Here is a 26,516-nt window from a genome sequence, read left to right as displayed (position 1 = left end):
TACGACCCAAACACACTAGTTGCACACTTGCACTAGGAACCTCTTCATGCAAAGAGAGTGAAAGCATACCCCTTCCCTTCTTCACTGCTTCACACGTCTTTCCATTCTTCATTCACGCTCTGTCTACCCACTTTCTCCTCTCCCTCTTTTCAACAACATTTGTGTAACCAAGAAAAATAACTGCCCTGAATCAAAACCATGGAGAAGACGAGGCCAGAGGATGATGATAAGGTCATCTGCAACACTGATGGTGACTATCTTTCTTCTCTTTGATTGTTCATCTTTTCGTTCACTTTATCTTGATAGGATCGTTAGCAATTGATCATATATAGGACTTTGTGATGGGTTAAAGTATAAGGAGTACAAGTGGGATTTTTATGATTATTGAGGAAAATCAGAAATATACTTTGGATTAAGTGGGAAAAATTGATGGATTTCTTGATGAAGAATGTCTGGCAGTTCTTGCTTTATTAACCCATTTGGAACATGTTTAGTTAAACCTGAGATCATCTCGTTCAAAGATCAGATTTTTCTGCTCTGTTTTAGGCCTTGTATGGTTTTCTTTTTAAAATTTTTGTATTTAGTAGTAAGAACAATGAATGCAACGGACTCATGGGGTTTGGGCTTTCCAGGAGGTCTCTCTAGATCAACAAGAGATGAACAACCGACTCACTACACTTTCAAAATCACTCAATTTTCACTGTTTTCAGAGCAATCTGAGGAAAGATGTTATTCGCAGGCATTCCAAGCGGGTGGTTACATATGGTGAGTTTCTTCTTCTTCTCTTCTCCTTCAAAATTGGATTACTTGACATTTACATGTGCAGGAAATTGGTTCTCTACCCAAATGGGAATGACAAGGGGAAAGGTCATCACTTGTCGCTCTACTTGCAAATAGGATATTCTGTTCTTCTTCCCCTAGGTTGGGAGGTCCAGGCGGTTTTTCGCTTATTTGCATTCGACCAAATCCGTGGCCGATATCTGATGCTTGAAGGTAACTTCTTCCACGCAAGTCTGCTGTTGGCAAACTATTCACAAACATCAAACCATGTGTCTTAAAAATCCTTTATGATCCAATTGTATTTTTCAACTAGAGAATTGGATGGCTGAAACAAACAGCTCAATTCCCTCATGTTCATAGTTGCCCATATGTTACCAATGATTTTCCTTTTTGGAATGTTATTCAGAGGGAAAGAAGACCTGAGGGGTAAGAAACTCCAGGCCTTTTTAAGGCCTGTTGCTTACCACAAGAAACTAGGCCAATAAAAGCTCAACCAGAACAGTTCACTTTAAGGAATTAAAGATATCAGGCAACCCTCAAATTATTTATGCGATTCTGAATCAAGTACTATGCCTTCTAAATCTTAAGCACATCGCTCCAAAACACACATACTAATAGACTTCCCAAAGAAACTGCAAACTGTTTATTCAAATCCTGTAACAAGTTTGTCTCTGTGCTGTTCTAACCTGATGGCCAGAGAAAACTCCAGTTTCAGTGGAAACATCCTCCCTTGCATCAGTTTAAATGGAAAATACACCTCTTCCATTTGAAGTAGAAGAAGAAATTTCTGACAAGGTGGGCCTTTTACCGTATCTCATCTGTCTTATATTCCAAGACCACACTAGTAATGTTCTTTTTGATATGAGAACTGACCCTTTGTTTTGCAAGTGGGATTTTCAGCATCATAAGACGAGGATGTTTCTGCACCATTGTGGGGTTCTTATTTGATCTACCTTCTGATTTTTTTCTTCTCCTTTTTCTTCCCCAATACTGTTGAATAGCATCTTGGCTAAGTCTTCACTACCGTGACAGGACAGACCAATCTGACGACATATCTCTAGAAATTTACTTGAAGCCTCCTTAGGTTCCTCAGACTCTAATGGTTTCTGAAAACCCACCATATCGTGAGATTTTGCTTGGGCATTTCCGACTCTTGTCCACACAAAAGCTGTGTTTCAAGCACTTTTACCTCAGATTCATATTTGTTTTGTTGCTGAAACCAAAATTGATTTAACAGCATGAATAATGGTATGGGGATTTCGTTCCATCTTTATAACAGTTTCATTTCTTGCACCATTAACTACCATGATGTGGTTCCTTAATGCAGTTGTTGAAGCTAACACCTGCTTAGCAGAATCTTGGTCTTTGTGGAAAGATATTTTTGTGTGGTCAATAGAAACAGCCCAGGCTAATTCTGGGTTCAGGTGATGGGACCAATTGATCCATGTGTCTATATCCAGTTGGTGATGTAACCACAGACTGGCGGAAGTTGAGCACTGACAATCTTTCTGGCTGCTGGCTGATCTTACAACAAATGTGTCCAATTTGACTCACAACATCCTTGATGAAGAAATTAAATTCCAAAGCGTTAATAGCAGAGAAAAGAGAAGAAAATGTATTCTAAAAACTGACTGTGACATCATAATCTAGATTTTTTTTTGTTAGGTTAATTATATGGACACCCCCTACACTATGGTTAGATTGCTTGACGCCCAACATTTTGAAAAGTTTACTTGAAGCCCCATAAAACTTGACAGTGTTAATCTGCTGTTAGTGGAACCATGATGTAGTTCCTTAATGCATTATTTTTTTTTATTTTTTATTTAATGATAATGCTCATCTTGGATTAAATATATATATATATATATATATTTTGATAGGTAGGTGCCAAGGAGAGTTGAACTCATGACCTCTTAATTTTGAGGTGTTAGTCTTTGCCAACTGAGCAACCCCGTTGGGGTCGGATTAGAAATATTTTATTCACCTAACATTGACTATCTTTTCCTTATTGGCTGTTAGTTCTTTCAAGACAGTTTATAGTTTTCCTATTGGTTAGATGATGTAAGAGCTCTAATCAAGATCTTTTTTTTTGGCAGTAGTTATAAATTATTGTGGCCATAGGCCCACCCCACGATTTGAAGGGTTTAAACATGCAATTTTCTGATTTTTTTTTTCTGTGGAATCAAGTTACTTCAGTGGATTCAGAACTGTTTACCTAGTGGTTCTGTGTGAGGCTTTGGTGGGATTCCTACCCTGTCATCCGACTCCTTTTCTATCCATTCTTCTACTTCCACTGTTAACAAAGAATTTGTTCAGCTGTACCTCTTAAACCTTGCGGTTTCACTGTTCTTTGATTTCTCAGTTTCAGATTTCGCTTCTGTCATTTATCTCTGCTATTGATTATTTCTTGTGCGAACAACTCTCTGGTTTAGCTATTTCCATATTATTTTTAAATTTTAATTCCGCTAATCAATCTCTGCTATGTTTTGTTCTTGGTTTAGGTTCTGCCTCTTCATGTTTAGATCAGTTCTGATCCATTATTCTGCATTCTAATAGCTTCCAATATTTTATGATTTGATTTCAGGTGCTATTAATTAATTTTCAACAGTTTTGTTCTCAGTTTCAAATAATCTTATTTGCAGTAGGTTTGGTCCAGATCTCACTATCCAATCATCATTTCTTGAAATAAATTTGTAGGCTGATCTGTCGACTGGATGGATCCATTGACTGAAGTTTCTGTTTGATTTGATCTATATAACTATTAACTGCTGATTATTTTTTATTTCTGGTTTTCATTCCTTTTTCCTGCGATCCTACTTTTCTGATTTTCTATGAAAGCTATTCTGTTAGGCTATATTTGGTTGTAAGGGGAATAAAAGGGAAGGGAAGTGAAATTTTCATACTTAAAAAAGAAATATATGTAATCATTACCCATGTGACTTTAACATTAACTTCAAATCATTCCATATTTGGTTATAAAATTTCACTTTACTTTGCATCCAAAACCCTTTGCTATAATATGTAAAATAAAAATTACAAGTAAAATACATCATTACTAAATATGGTTAAAAAAATTAAGTAGTTTATACAATCGTATGGGTAATGACTGTAAACATTTCTTTTTAAAGTATGAAAATTTCACTTCCCTTCCCTTTAAATTTCCATTGCAACTAAACGAAGCCTTAGGATATTTGATTCCCATTAACCCATCAACCCTTTCTTTTACTGCAATCCAATTGCTTTTCTCAAACAATTAGGAAACAATATGTTTATCGCAGAATCCCCCCATTAAAAACTCGCTCTAAATCAATTTCAAGAGAATTTCTCTTCTAGAAATTTAAAATATCATCAACCGAAAATAATAGGAAAAAGGTTTCAAATTCTTTATAGGTTTCAAATAAACCTATCAATTGCTTGTTTAGATCCTTTCCAAGTTATCTTACTTGAAAACCAATCACAAATTACTGCTTTAACCCAAATTCCAAAAATCTATTCATGGGTCAAATACTTTAGTCTTCACTAGTGATGAATGATGCAGATTTTTCACCAAACTAGGCTTGTTTTATTAGGAATAAGCCTAGTGTTGGGTTCCATAAGTGTTGGGCCTTTGATCCTATGTGTTTTGAGTGTGATAGACCACTTTTATGGGTCTAAAAAAGGGGATCTAAGGATGCATACGGGATTACTAGTTAGTTTACTTTTTAGTTGGGCTTTGATGGGGTTAATTAGTTTCTAATTTCAGTACTTAGTTAATTTCTAATTTCAATACTTCTTATTTCCTAGTTTATCTATCCAGTTTTAGTAACTAGAGGACCTTCTATTTTGTTAGTTTCTCTTTCAGTTTTTGGAAACTAAAGTTAGTTTCTATTTTATGTAACCCCCATCATTATTATAAATAAAGGAGAGGGCTCCCATTAAGCCCCACGATTTCCCATCATTATCATAAATAAAGAAGAGGGCTCCCATTAAGCCCCACGATTTGATGAATGAAAAAACTGCTTGCTGCTGTTGCTGCTATGCTTCTGCTGGTTATGCTGTGTGTTTGATCACAGTCCAAGGGACTAGTGTTTGATCTGGTCGACACTCTGTGGTGGGAAGCCCGAGTGGATCCTTCTATCTTTTAGTTTGCTTAGTATTACTGTCCTTCAGCCATCTCAAGTAAGTGATCCGATCATCCTTTAATTCTGGTTTTAAGAACCCAGATTTCAACCATCTCACCTTCACTGATCTGAGCATTCTGCCATCTGATGGCTCCCCAAGTCTGATTGAGTGTTAGGCCTATGGAGAAAGTGACTCGATCCCAGTTTGTAGCCAATCAGACCAGGAGTTTTGCTGTTGTGAGTTTTTTCCCTATTCTGGTAGATTCTAGTTTCTGCCCAGATTTGTGAATCAGTTTGTGTTGAGTGTTGCCGAATGGTTGCTGATCTCATTCCTCATTGATTTGGCTTTAGTAGTTGATGATTTCAGTCCTGAATCTCATGCTTACTAATCAGTTACAGAATTGATGATATACTGAGATCGATTGCCCATATCCTTGATTATTTATTTCAGCTTTGTTACTATTCTGTTAGTGAAATACTTGGTGATTGATTGATTGCTCTTTGATTAAAAGTTCCTGCAGTTGAGACTTGGTTAGACTCCCTATCCTAATCTACATTAATGAAACTCTGCAACAATTTATTAAGGCAACTTAGGTCTCTGGCAAAAATTGATTCTGAGTTCCTACAAGAATCCATTAGATACCAATCAAAGATTCACTTAGAAAATTTTCTACCCCTGCCATCAAGAGATTCCTAAGTATCTGACAACAACAGCCCACTGAAGCATTCCTTTCAGGTATTATAGCCATTTTGCTTCTTCCATTTCTAAATAATTCATAAATCCTTATATATGACCCACACCCGCAAGGACTAAGATCTGCGATTTCATTCCTTAACAAATAACTCACCAATTTTTTTTACCTAGGTAATAACAAAATCTATAAATTCCCCATATAATCCAAACGCAATGGACAAAACACTCATAAATGAGAAATAAAGAACTAAAGTCCATGGTCTTTCAACATATATATATAAATCATCTATTTATGATATGTCGAGTGGCTGCAATAATTTAACACTTTAATAAAGTCTATCACAGCTAATCTTAAATCGATATATCGAAATGGAAATAAGATAACACTCAAAAAGGAAAATTACAATGTCTTCTCAAATTCATCTCCACTCTACTTTTTTTTCCGTTTCAGAAAGGAGATACCTTACCTCCGCTTTCAAAAATGATGAATATGAAGTCCAAGAGGCTGCAGGTACTATGGGTCCTCTGACTCTCAATCGGGTTGCCTTCCCGGGTCTCGCAGTGTTGCCTGTAGGTCTTGATGTGACTCGAGATGGTTGTATCCTGTTCCCCTGCCGGTGGGGGGATCCAGTCCTGGGTTGTCGCCTGTTGTGTCTGGCCCATCCTCTAGGCACCTTTGAAAGGCAAGGAGTGTGACAACGTACATGCTTCCGCGGTCCTTCTTATAGGTTGTGTCTGATCCATTGATTACCCACCCATACTAGAACATGTGGGGGACATCCCAAGAGGCAACAATTAGCCTATTTCTAGGACAGAGTCAGCACATCTGGAGGGGGCCATGGTCAACTTTTTTCTGACATCAAAGAGTATAGTGTCCCAAATCTTTTGGAAAGATCTTGATTTGGAAGTCCTGGCTCCAAAAGAAAACTTATCCACATGATCACAAACTAACTTACCACTAAAGGACATGTCCACCCAAATCCGTTCACTCTCTAAGGGGAACAAGATTCTTCTCCGCTAGAGCCAGCATATAGGAAAGAGGTGATGCAGATCTGTCAATTAGACTGATCTGTAATTTTCATAAGTTGTTCTAATACTAATTTGCTAAATTCTATTTGAGTTTCAGACTTGTCTATCTGTCTGATTTTTGCTATGTGTTTTGTCCATACCCTGAGTTTATTCTCTCAGAAAAGAACTTGTATTATGGTACTGTTTTGATCACAAGGTCATCACTTATATTTTTTCTGCTTTTATTAGCAAAAAGATCAACACTTTGTGAACAGAGAACAACTTTGCTCTGCCAAAATGGGAAAAAAGAAAACGAAAGAAATTTTGATATCTGGATTGACCAAACTTGAGTGTAAACAAGTTTAACTACATGTTTGAAATGTGTGATAGGCCATTTTTATTGCTCTGCTTACAATACATATGGTCAGCATCATCTAGTCTGTTAAACCATTTTGAGTTTAAAATATTAGAAAGATAAATGCTTTATTTGCTAATGAATACTAATCGTTGAAAAAATCTGGATACCAGATTATATAAAGAGGATAGCAATGATCTAAAGATGGGTTTCTAGAAGCCTTCAAGGTTGAGGATCAGAAACACAGTAATAAACCATAACCACAATGAATAATTAGTGGTTAAAATCAAATAAATTAAATAACACAACATCAGGATATCAGATGTACCTCTGAATGGAATGGAATACTCTATTCTATCGCGAGAGAAAAATAACAGAAATGGAAACCAATCTAATGGTCGGATTCCAAGTCAAAGAAGAGTGCCACTTGAAGCAAGCTCGCCAGAACTGAGAACTGATATTAATGAAGGTAGATTGATCTCAGAACAGAAAATAAAATAACCAGATTAAGCAACAACAGCAAGTAATAATTATTAATGTCTGTTTTTATCACTATTCATTCTTGGACACTCAAACTCACAAAGGTTGAGTCCTTCTGACTTAATCATCACCATTTGATTTCTTAAAAATTTGATCCTTAGTACTCTAAATTTTCTCTTGTAATCACATATAAAATTCCAAATTGTGTTCATCTCTTAAATACAGAAACTCAAGGGAAACGTTTTCATGCGATGAAAACTGTATGGGGATCTGATGAATTCATCCCACTCAGAGTGTTCAAGAACCAGTCTTACGGATATCTTGTTAATGATACATGTGTGTTTGGGGCAGAGGTATTTATTATTGGAGAGAGTAGAAGCGGACAAAATGAATGTTTATGTCTTTCAAGGGGAGCTGGATATTATTACAAACGGTATGTGTGAATGTCCTTATTTTATTATTTAGCTTCCTCAATTAGCTTTTTGACATTAAATGATGCAGGATCGTCAGATTGTTTAGTAAAGGACACCATGAAGGTAAGGGTATTCTTTTCAACAGCCGTAGCTAGTCCAAAATGCATGATATTTGTCTTTTAATCTGGTAAAGCATTCAGTTTATGTTGACTGAATTTAATGGATTTGTGTGGACAGAGCCTATAATGAAATCAGCCTATGGTGTACCTATGGGAAAGTCTGCTACATATGATACTACCTTTCCTTCAAAAATAGGTGGGTGAATTGAAAGTAAATCATCAATACAGATAAGAGTTCTCAAGGTTCCAATTTTTAGGGACCTGCCAACTTTCTGTTTTATGGTTGGGCTAGTACCAAATACCAACTCAATTCAAAGTTGTCTTTTCTGGGTTGAACTTTTCCAACCCAGATTCTTCATTCTTGCACTCTTTCTTAATAACACAAAGTAACTTGTGATTCCACCCTGTCTTCACTTCTAGAATAGCAAGCACCATACTTGCATTAGTCTGGACAAAATTTTTGATGGACTTTTGATTCCTTATCTCCTTGTTCTGATGTTGTAAGGCGTCTTAACATATGATTTAACATATGGTTAATAATCTTTCGAATTTTATTTAGTTGGTATGAAATTAACAGATTTCCACTGTTTTTTTCTTGGCAGGAGTTCCAATGAAATCAATGAGAGATGATATGCCAACGCACTACACATTTAAAATTAAATCATTTTCACAACTTTGCAAGCTTCCTAAAATTAGATGTGACTCCAAGGTTTTCTATGCTGGTGGCTATAAATGGTAACTTCTTTCCTAAATATCTTCATCCTCAAAACCATAATTCTTAACATGTATACACGTATCTTTGTGGGCTCACATGCAGGAAGATGTCTCTCTCTGTGAACAAAAACAAGCAGCAGAAAGTACATTATCTGTCTCTCTACTTGGGCATCGAAGAAACTAGATCGATCCAGCCTGGTTGGGAGATTGAAGCAGTTTTTCGTTTATTTGTATTTGACCAAATTCGAGGCCGGTATTTGATGCTTCAAGGTAATTTACTAAAACATGGAACTTTGCCACCCGTCATTGCTAAAACTGATTGTTCCTTGTTGAAGTTCCCCCACTCAACCCCACCCCCAGGGGCATATTCCAATTATTTGTGTTTGTTTACACAAATTCTGCTCTACCATTCTTCAATTGAAGGCCATACTTGAATAACATACATACGACATTTAAAAAAAATAAATAAATAAATAAAATAATAAAATAATCACCTAATTTACTTGAAGAGATTTCATATTTAATATTTTATCTGCAATTAAAAATTGGTTCTCCTAAATTTTGGTACTTTCCCTCTCTCCCCTAAATTATATTCTATATCTTGTTAACATTTCAGGGTTAAACAAACCTGATGTGTTCTAGGGTACATAAGGTAATATTAAGAGAACGCAATGACCAAAGGAGGACAGAAACACAGCAATCCAAATAAACAAACAATATGGTAGAAATATAGAAGGCCAAATATTGCAGAAACTAATGGTCGTGGGGCTGTGATTTTTATTAAATGGATCCCTCAACATGCTATTACATTCCTCCAAATATCAACCTGATCCAATTTGAATTTGCTGTATATAGGAACTTTATGTCAATAGTTTAGCAACTCAAGAGAACCTAATAACTCCCAATCCATGGGTCAGATGACTCAAATTCTGGTCAAATGTAATACTATCAGGCTGGAAAACATATCAGAAGATGAAGTCAATCCTATTGCTGGATTAACTAGAATGTTAAATTGAATCCCTGCAGCCCCTGCAGCCCGAATTAGTAACAACATAAAAAACAGTGAGTGAGAACTTGTATTAGTAGAATACCTGAAAATCAGTATGTAAAACAGTGAAAAACTTGTATTAGAAGTTTAGAACAATAGAGGATGGAAGGAAAGACAGAGATCAATGGTTGGTAAGTTACAACTTAAAACAGAAAAGAAAGTGAAGGAAACAGAAACCATAGGGGTGGTTATGTGATGGAAACCTTCAGAAAACCTTGTTAGTTGGTAGGTATAATAGGGCAGAAACTAGATTAAAAGATTAAGTGAGAAAATACCTAGAATATGTCCATGGTAGGAAGGAGCTAACCTGTTGGAAAACTGACTGAATCAATGGATGGAAGAACAAGAGAGGAGAAATTGGTAGAGAGGGAAGCATTGATTCGGTTCACCACCTACCATTCCAAGGATTCATTGGTTGCTGCTACTTTACTATAGGAGCTGTTGCTTCAATGTAGAAGTTACAATATCAATATTTGTTTCCAAAATCATTTAGAGTTCTTCCTACCTCTTCTATTTATTAATTTAGTTGTAATAACGAAGTGGAAATCTTGGCTACCAAGTAGCTTACAACCAGAAAAATAAGAACCTCTAATGGCTAAAACCAATTAGGAAAAGAATAACATGGAAAATAGATATAATTGTGGGCTAATGAAACACTCAAGTATGAGCCTGACTTTAGCCAAATCATGAGGGCTAGTTGGGCTGGCTTTCTCTCTTGAGGCTGGTCTTGTACTGCATGAAAACCCATCGATCCAATAGGTTTGACTAATCTATTTGGTTTTAGCCTGTTGATCATTTTAACACATTTAATTTTTATGCTGAACATTGCTATGTATAAATTGAATTGATTCCGTACCATCAATACAGAAACCAATGCAAAGTTTGACGAACCGAATACCAAATGGCGAGTTGATGAGTTCATGTCACTGGAAAGCTTTAGTGACCCATCTTGTGGATTTCTAGTTAAAGATTCCTGCATCTTTGGAGCTACTGTTTTCGTTTGTAGGGAGAGATGTTCGGGCAAAGGTGAATGCTTGCAGATGATAACAGAAGGGGTTACTACTGAATATACGTGGAAGATAGAAAAAATTTCGCAGATAAAAGAAAGCTGTAAAAGTGAACCATTTGGTTCTGGATATCACAAATGGTACATGCTGAGTACGCTAATACCGTATTAATTGAATTTTTAGTTTCCTCATTTATTCTACTGACCATCCTAATCTTCTGTATGCAGGACCCTCCATTTCTATCCTGGAGGATGTGGAATGGGTCTGGGAAACTATATTTCTCTTTTTTTGTATTCGGGTAATTCAAGCCCTCTTGTCCAAGGACCATATGTTCGTTATTCCCTGACAGTGATTGACCAGTCAAATGGTAATGGCAATGGCAATGGCATTGGCATTAACGAATGTGGTAAATTCTAAACTTACTTGATATCTTTGGAACTTCTAAATGCCATTTTATGTGGAAATAATCAGAGGAACCTATTCCTTATTATTGATTGACATGTTGCACTTGCCCAATCGGAATCTCAGGGCACATGGGCAAATATCCTGTTTAGTCTTTTTTTTTTTTTTTTTTTTTTAATGGAAAAACTAACTTCATTAAAGCAAGAAAAACGGAATTTTAGGATAAACAGAGTTCATAAAACATTCAGTTCTAGCTAGCCTATCTGACTGGTCAGCAAAATTTAACCATCCTTCGGTTTTTCTTTTCTATGACCATGGAATCGATGCATCCACAGACGGATATGTATTACTCAGACCACCAAGTTGTAGGATATCAAGGCCGGAGATTCATCCATTTATATTGGTTGGAAATTATCTGCCTGCTTAGTCATTTTGAGGCATTGAATGGCTTTTTCCAATTGACATAAATCAATCTAAAGAGTAACAAAAATGCTTATAAAACACGTGTCCCAATACTCAGTGAGGTGTAGCTATAATGTGGTTAGACATTCATGTACCCCTGTAGCCTATGTTATGTCTTGTTAATCAATGTTGCATTAGATTTTCCTTATGAATTTATATATTTTCTGATAATCTTGCAGCCACTTATCACTTTCCAGTCAAAGGAAAGGGTTGGGGTTATGCGAAGTTCATGCCACTTTGTGTGTTTGCTGATCCATCCAAAGGATTTCTTGTGGAAGATACTTGCATCATTTCGGCAAAGTTCACAATCATTGGATCAATTGAAATTTTTCGCAATTTTTTTTAGTACGGGTATCTTAGAGTAAAAGAATCTATTTGATCCCTTCTTTTTTCATGTTATATAGGATAACTTTTTCAGAATCACTCTTCCTTCAGACTTAGTTGAAACTGAATTAGTAATGCTCATGACACAAAAAGTGAATCTTGCAACAAGTACGATTATTGAATACTTCCATTTCTCAGGTCGCTGTAGTGATGCACAGGTGCTCATCATTGCAGCAATGGTACTCAGTTTAAAAGGGATTGAGATTCTCTTTTTGAGAACCCAAAGAGCGACCAATTTTAAGTAGTTAATTACATCATCATCAGGTGGTTTAAGATGGTAATTGAGTTTAGTAAAAAAAAGGTTGAATATCCAAAAAAATGGGTATATCTTGAATAGGCCAAGAATAATTTCTATAGTTAGTCGAAAAAACTTGGAGGTTGGTTGAGTCAGTCCAGATGTCCCCACAATCCCATCCTTCCTCCATTGCATGTTTCACTCCCAAGAGCAGTCCCCGTAAGTATGCTTCATCGATGTTTCCTGTCATAATATAATCAGCTCTAAGTAAAGCAATATTTTTGTCATTGATTAAATAGTAGACCCAAGCAGAAATTGTGTGAAATTGACCGGTGACACCCACACAAATAATAGTCGATGGGATCCGTGTGGGTAAAAGCGTATGGATAGGCTCCTCTTGGTTTGAGATCACCTTGATGGGTAAGTCAAAGTTGATTGCTGATTGCTTGGGTAGTCCATTGATTAACCGAATGGAGAATAACATTGGGGTTTTGTTCGTCCTGTTTTAAAGAGCACAGCATTCCTATGGTTCCAAATATAATAAGTAGTGATAAAGTATATAAAGAAGTCTGAAAGACTGTCAAGTGGAATAGATTGAAAGAAATATAAAACCACCACTGAGAAAGAAGCTTCCTCAAGAGCTTTAGGTCTTAGACCCAATGGGCAGGCTGCCCAGATCCTTTTGGCATTCACCATATAGAAAAGTATGTACAATAGATTCTTACTTGTCATGACATAATCCACAGGTAGGATCAATGTCCTTCCATTTCGCAAGGATATCCTTTGTAGGAACCCCTCCACGAGTCACTCTCCAGATAAACACTTTAAATTTCGGGTAAAGTTTGAGTTTCTGACAGTTTTTCGTAGAGTTACAACATCGACAAAGAGAGAGAGAGAGAGAGAGAGAGAGAGAGAGAGAGAGAGCAGGGGAAGTAAGTTGCTGCCAAGAAAGAAAATGGAATCCCAGGGGCAGTGGTAGAATATATCACACTAGGATGGTATTTTACAACCTACCCTTGAGATTCCATTTCCTTGGCTGCCACCAGGATTGGCTGCAACTTGGGTAGCAACTATTTTTTTTTCATAGCCGGTAACCAGGGGACAAAGGGTTGCAACGCAAGTAGAGAGAGAAAGATGTAGTAAAATAAGTACTGAATGGTAAGGATTTTTTTTTTCCATCATCCAAAGGTCAGTGACATGCTAGCGTGTGGGGGCTTAGGAGATTCCATGCATTTTGTCGCCCTCAAAAGAATTTTTTCCCTAAAATATAAGTACTAATTAGGTCCAATCATAGGACGTTAGGTGGTCGGACCCAACTTGTGCCAAGTGGTAGATCATTTTGGAAAAATTGTCAATTGATTTAGTTTCCAATCATATTTTTCCGTCAAAACCGATGTTTTTTTAGCCTAAAATTGAAATTGAACCAAATCAAATAAAATTTAAATTTCTAAAACCAAAATCGAAGTGAAATTTTTAGGTTTGATTTAAGTTGACTTTATATGGCCAGATTCTTTTCCGATTCTAAATTGACACCCTTAATTTATGCCCATATTTGATACCCTAATCTAAGGTATTTGAATGTCCCATATAGTAATGTGCAACCGGTTTGACCGTAAAAAATAAGTTCTTTGAACCCACACCTGACCCCGACTAATACCTCGACTTGGCTCGGCTCACGCACGTGATTCAAAAGTACCCCAAGAAACCCCCACACACATGACAAGGGAGAGTGCCTCTCCAAAGGGCTTGCACCCTTAACAAACATTCCCATATATATGTCGAAGTTTTCTTTCTTCTCTAACTAATGTGGGACTAAACTTTGTGAGAAGTTTTAGCTCATTACAACTCCACAAGTGCTAAAGACAAAATAGAAAAAGCATTTTTGGGAGAGAAAACTGAAATTTTAAAAGACCATTTGAAAATACTAAAAAAGTGAAATTTCAAAAAGGACCATTTAAAAGGACTAATTAAGCCATAGTTTGAAATTTAAATTCCAACAAAAATTGTGATGAATCTTAACATAATTGGATAATACCCTCAAAATTCTTTCAGTTGGTATATGGTTCATGAAAATATGAAAATTTGGGACTCTTGGGGAGGTTGGCGACCGTTTAGAAGAGAGAGAGAGAGAGAGGTTTCAACTTCAAGCAACGGGCCAATGGGGGTATTCGTGAGAGAGCAAGGAGTAATATTTCTATTGTAATATGGATATAATAGTCAACTTGAAATGTTTGCCAAAAATTGAGGATGTGTGGGGATGCGACTGTTCACATGGACCGGGAAGAGAGCTATAGTTTTCTATCTGGAATATGGGCACTTTTGTCCTTTGAAAAAAGGTACATACCCAAAATGTAGAGTACAGGGTAGAAAGGTAATTTTGTCCCTTGAAAAAGTATACCAGAAAAATAGAGTACATACTTTTGATAGTAGTATGGTATGATATAAAGCACCAATGGCCCTTTCAGTGAAACAATTTTACTCACAATTTTCTTCATTATTTAAAAAAAAAAAAATTTTATAGGTGAATGAAAATAAATTTATGAAAGATTAAAATTCTTTTTCTCCCCCAAATAGGGGGAAAGAATAAGGGGAAAAAACACAACAATTAAAAATTACGGAGAAACCTCCCAAAAAAAATCAACCGTCAATTCTCACAACTGGAGCAAGCTGGAAAAAAAAAAAAAATGAAGGGGAAGCAAAATGGCAGAGACAGCCCAAACCAGCCAGACACGTGGGTAAGAAATAGATACACCAAAGATGATCAGAAAAATCCAGCCCCTTCAAGCCACCATCCACATCCTCTTCTTCTTCTCCATCAAAACAAAAAGACAGCCCAAAACTAAGATAGAATCCGCTGCTTGTACGATCACGTGGTCGTACAAGTCAGCGATCAACACATGTCCCATTTTTTGCCATTACAAAGATAAAGAGGGGTATATCTGAGGAAAAAAAAGGACATGTGTTGGTCGCTGACTCGTATGATCAGGTGATCTTACAAATAGCGATCCGTTCTCCCCAAAACCACCCAGTCACTTGAGCCCGGCCAATTGAGGATGAAGGGAACTTGCTTTATCATCAGTCCATCTTTTTTTAACAGAAAACTAGAAATTTTATTGAGAAAAATCAAAGGAGGAGAATCTCCTACCAGAGTTAGGAGTTGCAATACAATGCGGTTGTTAAAGCCACCAAACACAGGAAATTTCCAAACGAGATGCCCCTAAAGCTAGGACATGAGCTTCCCTATTAATAGTACGGGAAATAAAACGAAAAGAAGTAAAAGAAAAACCTACTAACAAAAAAAGAAAATCATCAACCACACATTTAGTTGCCCAATTAATCGAAGATGGAAAAGAGTTTAAAACCCTAATGACAGACTGGCAATCGCTAACTAAGGAACATCACTGATGAGAAACTGCAAGCTAATGCAAGCAAAACTCCATCTCGAATTTCCTCAGCCTCAGTAACAGCAGCCGAGACACTCCATCCCACCTTGCATTTAGCACCTATAAAGGTTCCGTCATGGGATTTAATCACAATGTACACCTCTACAGATTGTAGCATTCCAACCATGTTATGTGGAAATCCAGCTGATTGGGTATATCCTTATATTTCATAAATAAGAAATTAAACCAATCTTTAAAATTCATACGATGGAATCAAACCATAGAGGAAACCAGCCAAACAGTTGCCTCAAAAGGGCATTAAAATCAACTCATTTAAGATTACAATACAGTCCCTTCATCAATAAAATCAACTCTGTCATCTTCCATCTCGATCACCATCCACTCTTTTCTCGCCAGCTTGGCTGGATTTGTTGGACATCTTTTTTGGAACTCATTGCTAATTTAGGTTTAGATGTTTATATATTATTTGTGAACTCAATGCATATATATAATATATACCCAAAAGAAATTGTTGGATATAAAAAAGCATATTCATTAATCAAGAAAATTGATCTGTTGGAATGTGTTGATGTTAGGCATGTCCCCCTTTGATGGGATCTGCTATGGCCTGGGTTTCCCCTTTGCTAGGATGCTGTCCCTTCTTCTAACACCGGTCTGCTTGATTAATTTCTAATTGTAATCAATCGTTTTCGTTCTCAAATCACACCTCCAAGAAGGGTGAGTCCATATATACCTATCTTTCTCTTTTCTTCCTTTTCTATTCATCTTACAAATTATTATTTAGTAGCTATGAGTCTATGCTGATTTGGTCGCTTACAGAGTAAACAGAATGGAAAGAAAAGGAAATGAGTTAGTATAAGAATCTTGTCATAGTCCCTCCCTGATGTCCACTTCAGAACATTAAGGAAAACAACAAATAGAGAGGAGGGGAAAGAAAAGAAATCATCTCAATGAGGAAGCACTTTAATGCAACTTCAGAACATTAAGGAAAACAACAAATAGAGAGGAGGGGAAAGAAAAGAAATCATCTCAATGTCAATGGAAATGGAAATGGAAATGGAAATGTCGCAATAGATGTTCTTGGAAATTAGAACTCTAAATGGAATTTTCATTAAGGTAATTCTTGGAAATGGGAAAGGAAAATATGAATTCGGCCAGAATGGCCAAGTGGGAGATGTTGGTGAGATGGCCATCCGGCCTCATCACGGAACCACAGTAACGGTCACTCCGTTACGGAAGGAGTAATTTCAGGAGTAATGGTAGGGCGATTCCGCTGATCGGAAAAGATCCGTTGTTCAACAGATCTTTGGACTCTATCTCTATAAAAGAGTGAATAGTAAAGTTGGAAATACATACGCATATGATCAGTCAGTTGGAGCCCTAAAAATTCCTAGAAACGTTCTCTGTCTTCCTCATCCTCTGTTCCTGAAAAACCTCTACACAGTATAAAAAGAATATTCATAATGAACAAAACCCATCGACATTACCTATACTCGTGACCTTGATAAAGTCTAAATTTAGAACCATGGCTTTCTCTTTGGCTACAAAATAACTACAACAACACAAAAATGTGGGTATAATTTCTCCTCCCAGTTAAAATAATAATAATAATAATTTCTGAAGACTTGGGAAGATAAATTAGTCTAGATGCTTCACAAGCACAAGTTCATGCTCAAAGAATAAATGAGCTAAAAATGTCGAAAGTAAGAATGTAAAATACAATAAAAGATCAAAACATCTATAATATCATTAGCTTATAAGATTTAGTCCGTGTACATGTTGCAATTTTAATTTCATGAACAACGAATATACTCCATCTACTATTCCTATTTTATTATTGCGAGAGTCAAAAGGAGGGTGTTTTCTTGTCAGTACTCTGTTTTGTGCACCAAACAGTGAACACAATAAAGTGCTGACCTGCAAAGCAAAACTTCATAAAATAGAGCCTTCATATGATTAGAGACATGAACAATGTTCATCCTCCTCAACTTCATAACCCTCTTAGTAAATTTCAGTTGCCCCAACCCCCTATAATAACAAGAAAAGTCCTTATAACGCTTGTTTGAGAAGCACTTACTTATAACGCTTGTTTGAGAAGCACTTACATTCCATCTCAACTATAGATTCGTTCATAGAAAAGAACAGAGAAACAAAAGTCAAGACTATGAAATAAGATATCCAATTCAATTGTAGAATGCGAACTAAAATATGGTAATAAGAACCACACATTTTCAAGCTACATAGTACTTCATCAGGTAAAACTGTCACCTCCCTTCTTCAACCACCGTACTTCACTAGGTGAAACAGGCTGTGGTTGGTAAGAATTCTCAAAAATGGTGAATGCATTCTAACTTAAAATGAGAATCATTAATGAATTCTTGATTTTAGAATTGGACAAAGCACATAGCAAAGATGGGTAAATCAAGAATATGGAGTTATACATTAAAGGGATATGCTACAGAATACCAAATGCATCAGGAATTAAAATCAGCAAAGTTAATCCTTCCAGAGACGTGAAGATAAGTTGGATGTGATACATGAATGAGTGCTTGTTGTAGGTGTGCATGCATGCGAGAAGAATGCTATAGGACAGAGGTAACATGGTTATCGAGAAATAACAAAGGGTGCAAATGCTGATATGTAAACTAGGATAGAAGTTTTATATTTTTCCAGTTAAAATGCAAATATCATGCTGTAATTTTTAGTTCCTGAGGCAAAAATTCATCAGAACTTTACAAAGATTATATGCTCATTGAAATAGCTACAAAACAGAAATTAAAGGAACTAATGGGGAGGGGGCATCATACTGATTCAAACTAACATGCCTTCACTTTGGATACATCCTAATGCAACATTAAGACTGGCATAAAACATCAGTTAGAGTACAGTTTTTGAAAACTTAACACAAATTACCCATAAGAAAATCAAAAGAAGCTATCATTTTCTCCGATGATGCATCTTTAAGAAGGGATTGAAACTTAAGACCATAGCTGAGATATGTTATACAATTCATTCAAGTCTTTGTTGTGATCTTTACTCTAAGTTAGCCTCTCAGATTCATGAAACTTTATTGTATCAAGCAAAGTTTTCTTCTTGCCATCATAATTAGGCTTCCCATTCATTCAAAGCATTTCAGACTAGATCCATTCGATGCATAAACATGGTGACAACACACGAGATCAGACCAGATCAACCAATAATTATATAGAATTTTTGTGAATAATCAACTCACATATCACAAATCCAAGGAAGGTAACGCCTATTAACATGTATTCATTCTAAGCTTCTTCAGGCCACAGTTTAAAGGCATAAGTGTAAAGAAAGACAACTGAGAAACCTAATCTACCGGGTTGATTTCAAACTGCTGTCTGTGTCTGTTAGATCCTCTGTCTCCCTGCTCTCTCTGCTCCTGTATCTCTCTGTTATCCATGCTGCCTCTCAACTCCACTTGCTGATCTAACTTCTCCACAAGACCACCAATGGTCTCCTCCTACATAAAGAAATTGTAAATATGTAATGATTTTTATTTATATATTGTAAATGCATCAACTGAAAAATGGGACTCACCAATTTTTGCATAGTTTTCGTCAATTGATGCAATTTATCATCCCAATGTGGGGGAGCACCTTCTGACGCCGATGTCTGCTGCTCGGTTCTCTTTATAACGAATAGCATAGTCATGCTATTCGTTATATATGCTTGGAGAAATACGCCCAACAATGAGAAAATCGTCATCGCTAACATCTCCCGTATATTCACTGCATGAATATCTCCAAAGCCTGTTGCATAAAGAGAATAACATTATATTGTTACTTAATTTTGTATCATTATATTAAACATTGTAAAACATTAAAATAAAAATTTACCTATTGTTGTAAAGGTCATAGCGGACCAATACAACGATGTGACATATTTTCTGGGAAGATCAATCTCCTTAAGATCGGAATAGCTGTAAGTTCCCATCTTCAGACTTCCTATCCAAGTATCACCCCAAGGATGATAAGTGGTGGCCAAATAAAACATAAAACATCCAAGCACGTGGACTATATAGAATGGAACAATTAAAATCTTGAATATTGCTTGAACTTTGTTCCACATATCATGGTGGATATTCTTATCCAACCAATTTGAAAAACGATGTATGTGGAGCAATCTAACCAGTCGAGACAACAAAAGGATTTGAACAGGTAGTCCAAAGGCCTGGTGAATGATTTTAAAAAGAAAACTTGTTAGTTATTAAGCATAAAAAACAAGTTTCAAAGCGGCATAAATCATCTAATTATATTTTTTTAAAAGTGAAACTTAAAAAAAGAAAGACAATAATTCATTTTCTAAAATCCTAAAATGAACTACTCATTTGGAGTTTGTAATATGAAACAAATTAAAAAAATTCCATTATCCTATAGGTATTTTTGATCACTCATATTCTCAGAAAATAAAGAAACAATGTCCCAATACTATAAAAAAGATAGAAATGTTAATTCATAATATACAAGGAAGTATAATACAATGCAACAAAAGCAACAAAAGCAAGAAATTTAGGTTATACATGGTATGACATCTATTTTTCTAACTTATTTATATTTATGTGAATGCTCCACATGATTTTTGCTCCTTACACATATACAAAAAGAAAAAAAGATGTTTTATCCCTATTTCTTATGATATTAAAACATATAGGATTTAGAAATGGACGAGGACCTATTCCTATTTCTAAATTACAATTTGTTTTTAATATTTATGTGCTAATTGTTATTGAGCACATGTTCATATATGGCTCAAGTAAAGGGTAAAATCCATTTCTTTATTATAAAACAAAGTCATAGTATCCTTGGTAGGCCGTTAGAGAAAAAATGCAGAGAGTGAACCACCATCACTTGAAAAATTGACCGAATTTATACATCTCTCTCTCTCTCTCTCTCTTTTCCTATCCACTTTAGCAGGATCATATTCCAAGAGCTCTCAGAAAACCATAAAATTTAAAGTTATTTGTTGAGGCAAAGAACAGCCCTATGCATTGGGTATGGTTTTTTTTTTTTTTCACGTAGAGGCAAAGAAGAAGCAAACATGCTTCCTTTATGCCTGTAGACCTTGATAAAATGAGATCTTCCTTTGACACAGTCGGATTGGAATGTCATGACAGGTGGGTCATGGAATTCATTCCAATCCAATTGTCTCCAAGGTGTAACTCAAAGCAAAGGTTTCAGTTAGAATGTTGGATCAACCAAGAAGATGCCTGTCAAGGTGTTTATTGCTTTCAGCATTGGCGTGGGTGTCCTTGTTTAGAATTTTCATAGATCTCAAATCTTGCAAAATCAATTCATTTAATTGCAGATATGGAAGAACCAATTGGTCATGTTTTGAAGAGAACAGAGGTAAAGTAGAGGGGGATGTGATTTGAATTTTTTTCCCCCCACTTTTGCAAACTAATATTGTGACTTACAATACAGAAAGCGTAGACCTGAATAGCTGATATAACAACCTCTAAAGTATGTGGGTGGCATAGCTGTAAATATTTAATTTCTACTTCAAGATTTTAAATAAATTAAAATGAAGTGAAAGGTGATTAGTTACCCAGAAACATGGCAATGTAGATGGCCAAAGTCTGGCATGTGGGAGCTTACTTAGCACCACAAGAAGGTATAAATATTGATCTGGTGTTTCATTCCAAAGGTATTTCAGAAATGGAAAAGTTAAGTCCTCTGCTTGGCGATGAAAGGTCAACAGTCTGATAGCTTAAATTGCCATGGTAGATAATACAGTTTAGGTGGTCATTTTGAGGTTCTCCCCGCCACAGTTATGAATAACCACAAAGTGATTGGCTTAGGCTATCTCTAGTGTCATGTTATGAGTCATATTATTTTGGAGTCTACATATATATATATTTTGTAACCAGCTGTTACAGACATACAAATTTGTTATTAATAAAGCATGTCTTTTGGCTGTTTTTCTATGTGACTCAGAAACTGGCTGTGAGATTCAACCACTCTATTTGTGTGATTCTAATACTGCAGATGGGATTCCAGAAAGGCCAGGTGAGAGGCTGGTTATATCTTCTTAAATCTCCTTTTCATTGTTCAAGTTCCTGCAATCAGGTCCGGTCTACAACTTTTATTCCCTTTATATAGTTTTTTTTTATAGAATATGAGTTCTGAATCAATCCATACTTAGCATTTCTTTCTCAAATCAGACCCGACTTAAATTATTTTTTTACTCTTCAAAATCTAGTTTTAAACTGGGTTTCAGATTTTCCTATTCTTAATATCTTTCTGGGAAGTTATTAGTGTAACAAGGGTTGGTTATGTTTGGTAAAATAACAAAAGGGCAAAAAGACCAAATTTTCATGAATTTTTTGATTGAAGAATGAATTAAATGGGGGTAAACTAGACATTTCACTTTTTATAAATTAAAATCACAAAATATATCAGGGCAATTGGAATTGTAAAGACATTTTAGTCATTTCATCTAATTTCTTAAACGTACCTTTCTCAATCTTTTGTAATCGAAGTTCAAATTAAGAATTTATCACAAAAAAAAAGCATTTCAAGTTGATCTTTGGAGAACAAAAAACATTCAAACACCCAAGTAGAGAGGATAATGCAATAGAAACCTCAATTGCATGGAGAACAAAAAATATTCACTGTCAAAATAACTGTGTAAGATGACAATTAGTTACACGAAGTTTGAAGCGGAACTTTAATTCCTATCCTCTTCTGACATGATTGAAACCTCAATGATTATCAATAACCCCTCAAAAAACCTACCATCATTCTTTATATCCACATTTGGCCGAGTCATTATAGACTAAGAAAGGGGCGTGGATGATGATAAGCCAACTTATTTGTGATTGTGAAAGGAAACTTTTAAATCTACCACCTCTGGTGCTTGATTTCTAATACTGTTAGCTTGACCTTTAAGTTCCTAGGTGATCGATTGGACTTGCAATTTTTGCCAACCCAAGTTTGTAGAAGATCTGAGATGGCCTATCTATTGCTTTTAATCAGATAATAGATTTATAGAGATGAAAATGTTTCTGCCCATCCTGAATCCTGATGTAGGATGTCCTTATGTGTCCATTGCGTATATTCATTGATGTTTTTGAAATTTTTATAATGTAATCTTGGGGACCCTCCAGTTCTATGCTTGTGGGGAAATCCTTACACAGATCACTTAACCCCAACCCTATATTAAGAAATAGGACCAAAACGATCCGCTGGGGATTTGTGACAAATAGTTGCAACTTAAGAGGGATTGATATGGTGTAACATACAGAAGCTATGGTTCCTGATAAGGACTATAATCTGGAATTAAATTTTAGGATAAAAAAGATAGGACTGGAGTAAAATATGCCACTGAGGTTGGAGCTTCAGGCTCATTGATAGAAAGTGATGGTGTTTTCAGGATTGATTTTTTTTTTTTTTTTTTTCTTTTGATTTGGAGACTTGTTGTTGCACATGGATTTGGCAGATGTAGAGGATAAATAGAGATAAAGCAGGGAAAGGAAGACCGCAACAAAAAGCAACGAGAGTGGCGCTTGAGCATACCCTTTGATTCATTGTGTCTAGTTCGGTTGTATTCTGAGATTTGATTCTCGGCTCACTTAGGGACCATTACCTCTATCGGAAACAAGAGAGAGTGGTTTGGATTGGTTCGTGGTTGGAAACAGAGAGACGTTTGGGGAAGATGGGTTGCGTTGAATTAAATTTTAACCCTTCGTTACAAAAGCTAATTAAAGTTCTTGTATTTTATCGACTTTTTTTCCTTATTATCAGTATTGAATGTGATTTTTCCTAATTATCCTTATAAATTTATTTCCAATCGCATTCTTATTGTAGTTCTAAGAGGGTAATTGGTGTCTTGTTATGTTTGGATAAATAATAGACCCTTGTTATGTTATGTGGAATCTTGACTTTTAGATCTGAGTTTTCAAATCTGCTTACATATACAGAAATCACACTTCATGCTTCATTGAATCATGGATTCAAAATTCATCTTTGAGCTGGTTTCAAGGAATCATTTTTTATGGTAGGATTTTCCTAAATCTTCAATTCTGAACTCAAATTTTGATGTCAAATTCAGATTGATATTTCTGTTACTGGTTCTGGGGTTTATTGGTGACAATTTATTTAACATAAGTTGGTGTCTTTAAGATTCTGTTTTTGTTTATTGTACTGGAACACTAAATCTGGAATCCTATCTTGAGTAGGATTCTCCCATATTTTCATATCAAACCATGAGATTGGTCCCAAGTTTTGATATCACATTCTCCTTCCCGAATAGATGACTTGACCACTCTTTTTTTCCTCCAACAGAGGAATGCAAAACTATATATTGTTTTTTACATTTCCAAGAATTATGACTAACTATTAAAGGAATTTCTGTGAGCGATATCTTATGGTTGGAAGGAAGTCAGAGAGCTAAATCTGATTTAGTATTATTCTTTCAACTGATTATGAACAAATAAAAAAAAAAATGATGCAAATATTATTTCTAGCCCACAAATAATTTTCGTTAATATGATATTAATATTAATAGAAATATATCATACTAAAGATCCTATCAAGAAAAAATGATCCTGGTAAGATGAAGATAGACAGTACCTTAAAAATGAGATCCCAAGGAAAGCACGCTATAACACATAAGGAACATATGACCAACCTGTCATAAGAAGATAACATTAATAATGCAAGAGAACGTAAAATCCTATTTTTTGTAACTTTAAAGAGAAATAACATGGATGTAATAGGAAACTAACCGGCGCAAAATGGATCCTTCTTTGAAAGGTTCAATGATGATAGCATCAAAGAAGAACATTCCTTGTGCAATTAAATCGGGTATATGAAAATACCCATGCAATCCTCCCAAAAATGCTGCCTCAAAAGGCATAAAGACTATTGAACAGAAGGCCAAAAAAAATATCCAGGACTGATATATCAAATACAACCTGCATTTCAAATTTACTCAGTTCGTAAGTAATTAATTCAAAAATAAAATTTGAGAGAGAGGTTAGGATAAAAAGATGACAATGTTTCCTTCTCAAAAAAAAAAAAAAGGTATTACCTCATTATATTTTATCATAATGATGATGAAAACATCAAACTAAAAAAAAGTTATCCAATTGAGAAATAGCATGATGTACCTCAGGACAATATTTTTTACTACCTTACTCTAATTAGTTATTTGTACCCAAATCAAAGAAGAGATCAAAAAATTCAAAGAAATGGATCAAAATTGGAGAATAAAATTCTTACAAATTGTCATTGGGATTATTTCCCAATGCTTTGGCTGCAATAAAAAACATGACACACCGGCACACCACAAATGTCCATATTGTTCTGATGAACATCATCAAGTATGTCAGGTGGCCCACCACAATTGAACAGAATATTTTAACAAATGTCCTCAAATCCTTAAGATGCCTCCTTTGGGGTTCTGCACTTGTGATGGGTAAACTGACTCTCATTGATTGCAACGGGTTGATTTCGCTGGGGAATGGCTCGCCCTCTGTCGCTAAATCGTTAATGTTGCTTTCCATCTCTTATGATATCTTTTTTCCACCACTTTCTATAGTCAACCAACAAAAACAGTTAAAAATTATGATATTGGAAAAATCTAGCAAAACAAAAGCACTTGAAAACAACTGAGAACTACAACAGCATAACTATACCATAGTGATACATCAAGATTTAGATTGGAAAATAAAGGTGTTTTGACTTAAGTTAAACCAATTAGATTACAATTACAATTCCAATAGAAAACTGGCCAAATGCCCCATCACATTGCATGTGTGGGAATTTGTACCCAGCAGGACCTGATAGAAGGTGTAAAGTTGAAAACAATGGCTACCATTATAAAGGGAATAATTCATAAACAGTAGATATTAAAATATTTTAATGAACTAATTAGCTTGCAAGATTGATAGTAGATTCAAAGCAAGAGAACAACAACTACCTACCAACAGTTGGTAAGATTATGTTGTGCAAATCCTACACTCACTAGTATGCCTCAAGTTTGAATCTCTTGGATGTTACCTTCCCCTCCCCTTTCTATAGTATGCCAAGAAATATACAAACAATTCTAAGCACTTTAATAGGAAAGATTGGTGACAAATCAATCAGGAAAACAATAATGAAGAATGTGCAGATAATAATAAGCTCTTTTACTGGGAAAGACCAGTAACAAATCAAATAAAAAAGACAAACACACCTTGAGAATTACAATTTTTGCAAATGATTAAATGATTACAAAACATGTTCCCTGCTACTTAAATATGATAAGATATGTTTTCCACACTCATCGATCACTAGTTCCCATTCTTCTCACCATAGGGTATCAGGAAGCTTAACTTCTATTTATGTCGTTCACAAATATTACAAATCGCAAACGTTCTCTACTGGAAAATCTTGAGTGAAAGCGAATGAAGAATATGGAGTAACAGGCATTAATCAGATTACCTGAGTGACTAAAGTTCCAAATAGGATTTAGCTCAACGTCCCAGCAACTTCTCACCTCTCAAAACTCTCTCTTAGAACTCTAAGCTAGCTCAACATTTCCAAACTGCATTTGAAAAACTAGAGAACTCTCTCTCTCTCTCTCTCTCTATCTCTCTCTCTCACACAGGAGCAGGTTGGGTACTAATGATATTAACCTCAACACAACGGTAAAACCACTGCCACCCTGAACGCAAGAAGCTCCCAAGAAGCCTTGAGCTTACACTGTTTTACTTTATGCTTTGACTTGCAGTCACCCTATATGGGGTGGTGTTCAGTGCATTTCTTCATGACATTTGTGAAGTTACTAATTGGTGAAAAGAGTATTAGTAGATTGTCAAACAGGGACAGATGGGCCTGATTTCACATAATTGTATCAGTAGACATTGTTTAGGCATTTTCTAATTTATTTTAATTTCTT

General features: G+C 35.6%; 2 protein-coding genes across 5 annotated transcripts; one reads left to right on the top strand and one right to left on the bottom strand.

Moving 5' to 3' along the window:
• Positions 1-85: 85 nt before the first annotated feature.
• Positions 86-12,090, top strand: LOC122081331. 4 transcript variants are annotated; one of them, XM_042648430.1, is made up of 11 exons: positions 86-250; positions 633-765; positions 827-993; positions 7,769-7,850; positions 7,928-7,953; positions 8,068-8,145; positions 8,552-8,684; positions 8,767-8,933; positions 10,579-10,858; positions 10,946-11,124; positions 11,762-12,090. In XM_042648430.1, the coding sequence occupies exons 1-11, from the start codon at positions 199-201 to the stop codon at positions 11,926-11,928; spliced, it is 1,464 nt and encodes a 487-aa protein (XP_042504364.1). In that variant the 5' UTR covers positions 86-198; the 3' UTR covers positions 11,929-12,090. The 4 variants fall into 4 exon arrangements, with proteins under 4 accessions (XP_042504364.1, XP_042504354.1, XP_042504349.1 ...); XM_042648420.1 differs by having other exon boundaries at positions 7,919-7,953; XM_042648415.1 differs by having other exon boundaries at positions 7,643-7,850.
• Positions 12,091-18,798: 6,708 nt separating this feature from the next.
• On the bottom strand, positions 18,799-24,416 carry LOC122074139 (potassium channel KOR1-like). The gene is made up of 5 exons (XM_042639006.1): positions 24,361-24,416; positions 24,206-24,263; positions 19,472-19,805; positions 19,173-19,384; positions 18,799-19,095 (listed from the first exon to the last, which is right to left on the bottom strand). The coding sequence occupies exons 3-5, from the start codon at positions 19,701-19,703 to the stop codon at positions 18,943-18,945; spliced, it is 597 nt and encodes a 198-aa protein (XP_042494940.1). The 5' UTR covers positions 19,704-19,805; positions 24,206-24,263; positions 24,361-24,416; the 3' UTR covers positions 18,799-18,942.
• Positions 24,417-26,516: the final 2,100 nt, after the last annotated feature.

The sequence above is a fragment of the Macadamia integrifolia genome, chromosome 1, assembly GCF_013358625.1.
Source record: "Macadamia integrifolia cultivar HAES 741 chromosome 1, SCU_Mint_v3, whole genome shotgun sequence".
Taxonomy (NCBI): Eukaryota; Viridiplantae; Streptophyta; class Magnoliopsida; order Proteales; family Proteaceae; genus Macadamia; species Macadamia integrifolia.
Note: the sequence above shows the minus strand (reverse complement) of the source record. Positions and strands in the feature narration are given on the sequence as shown.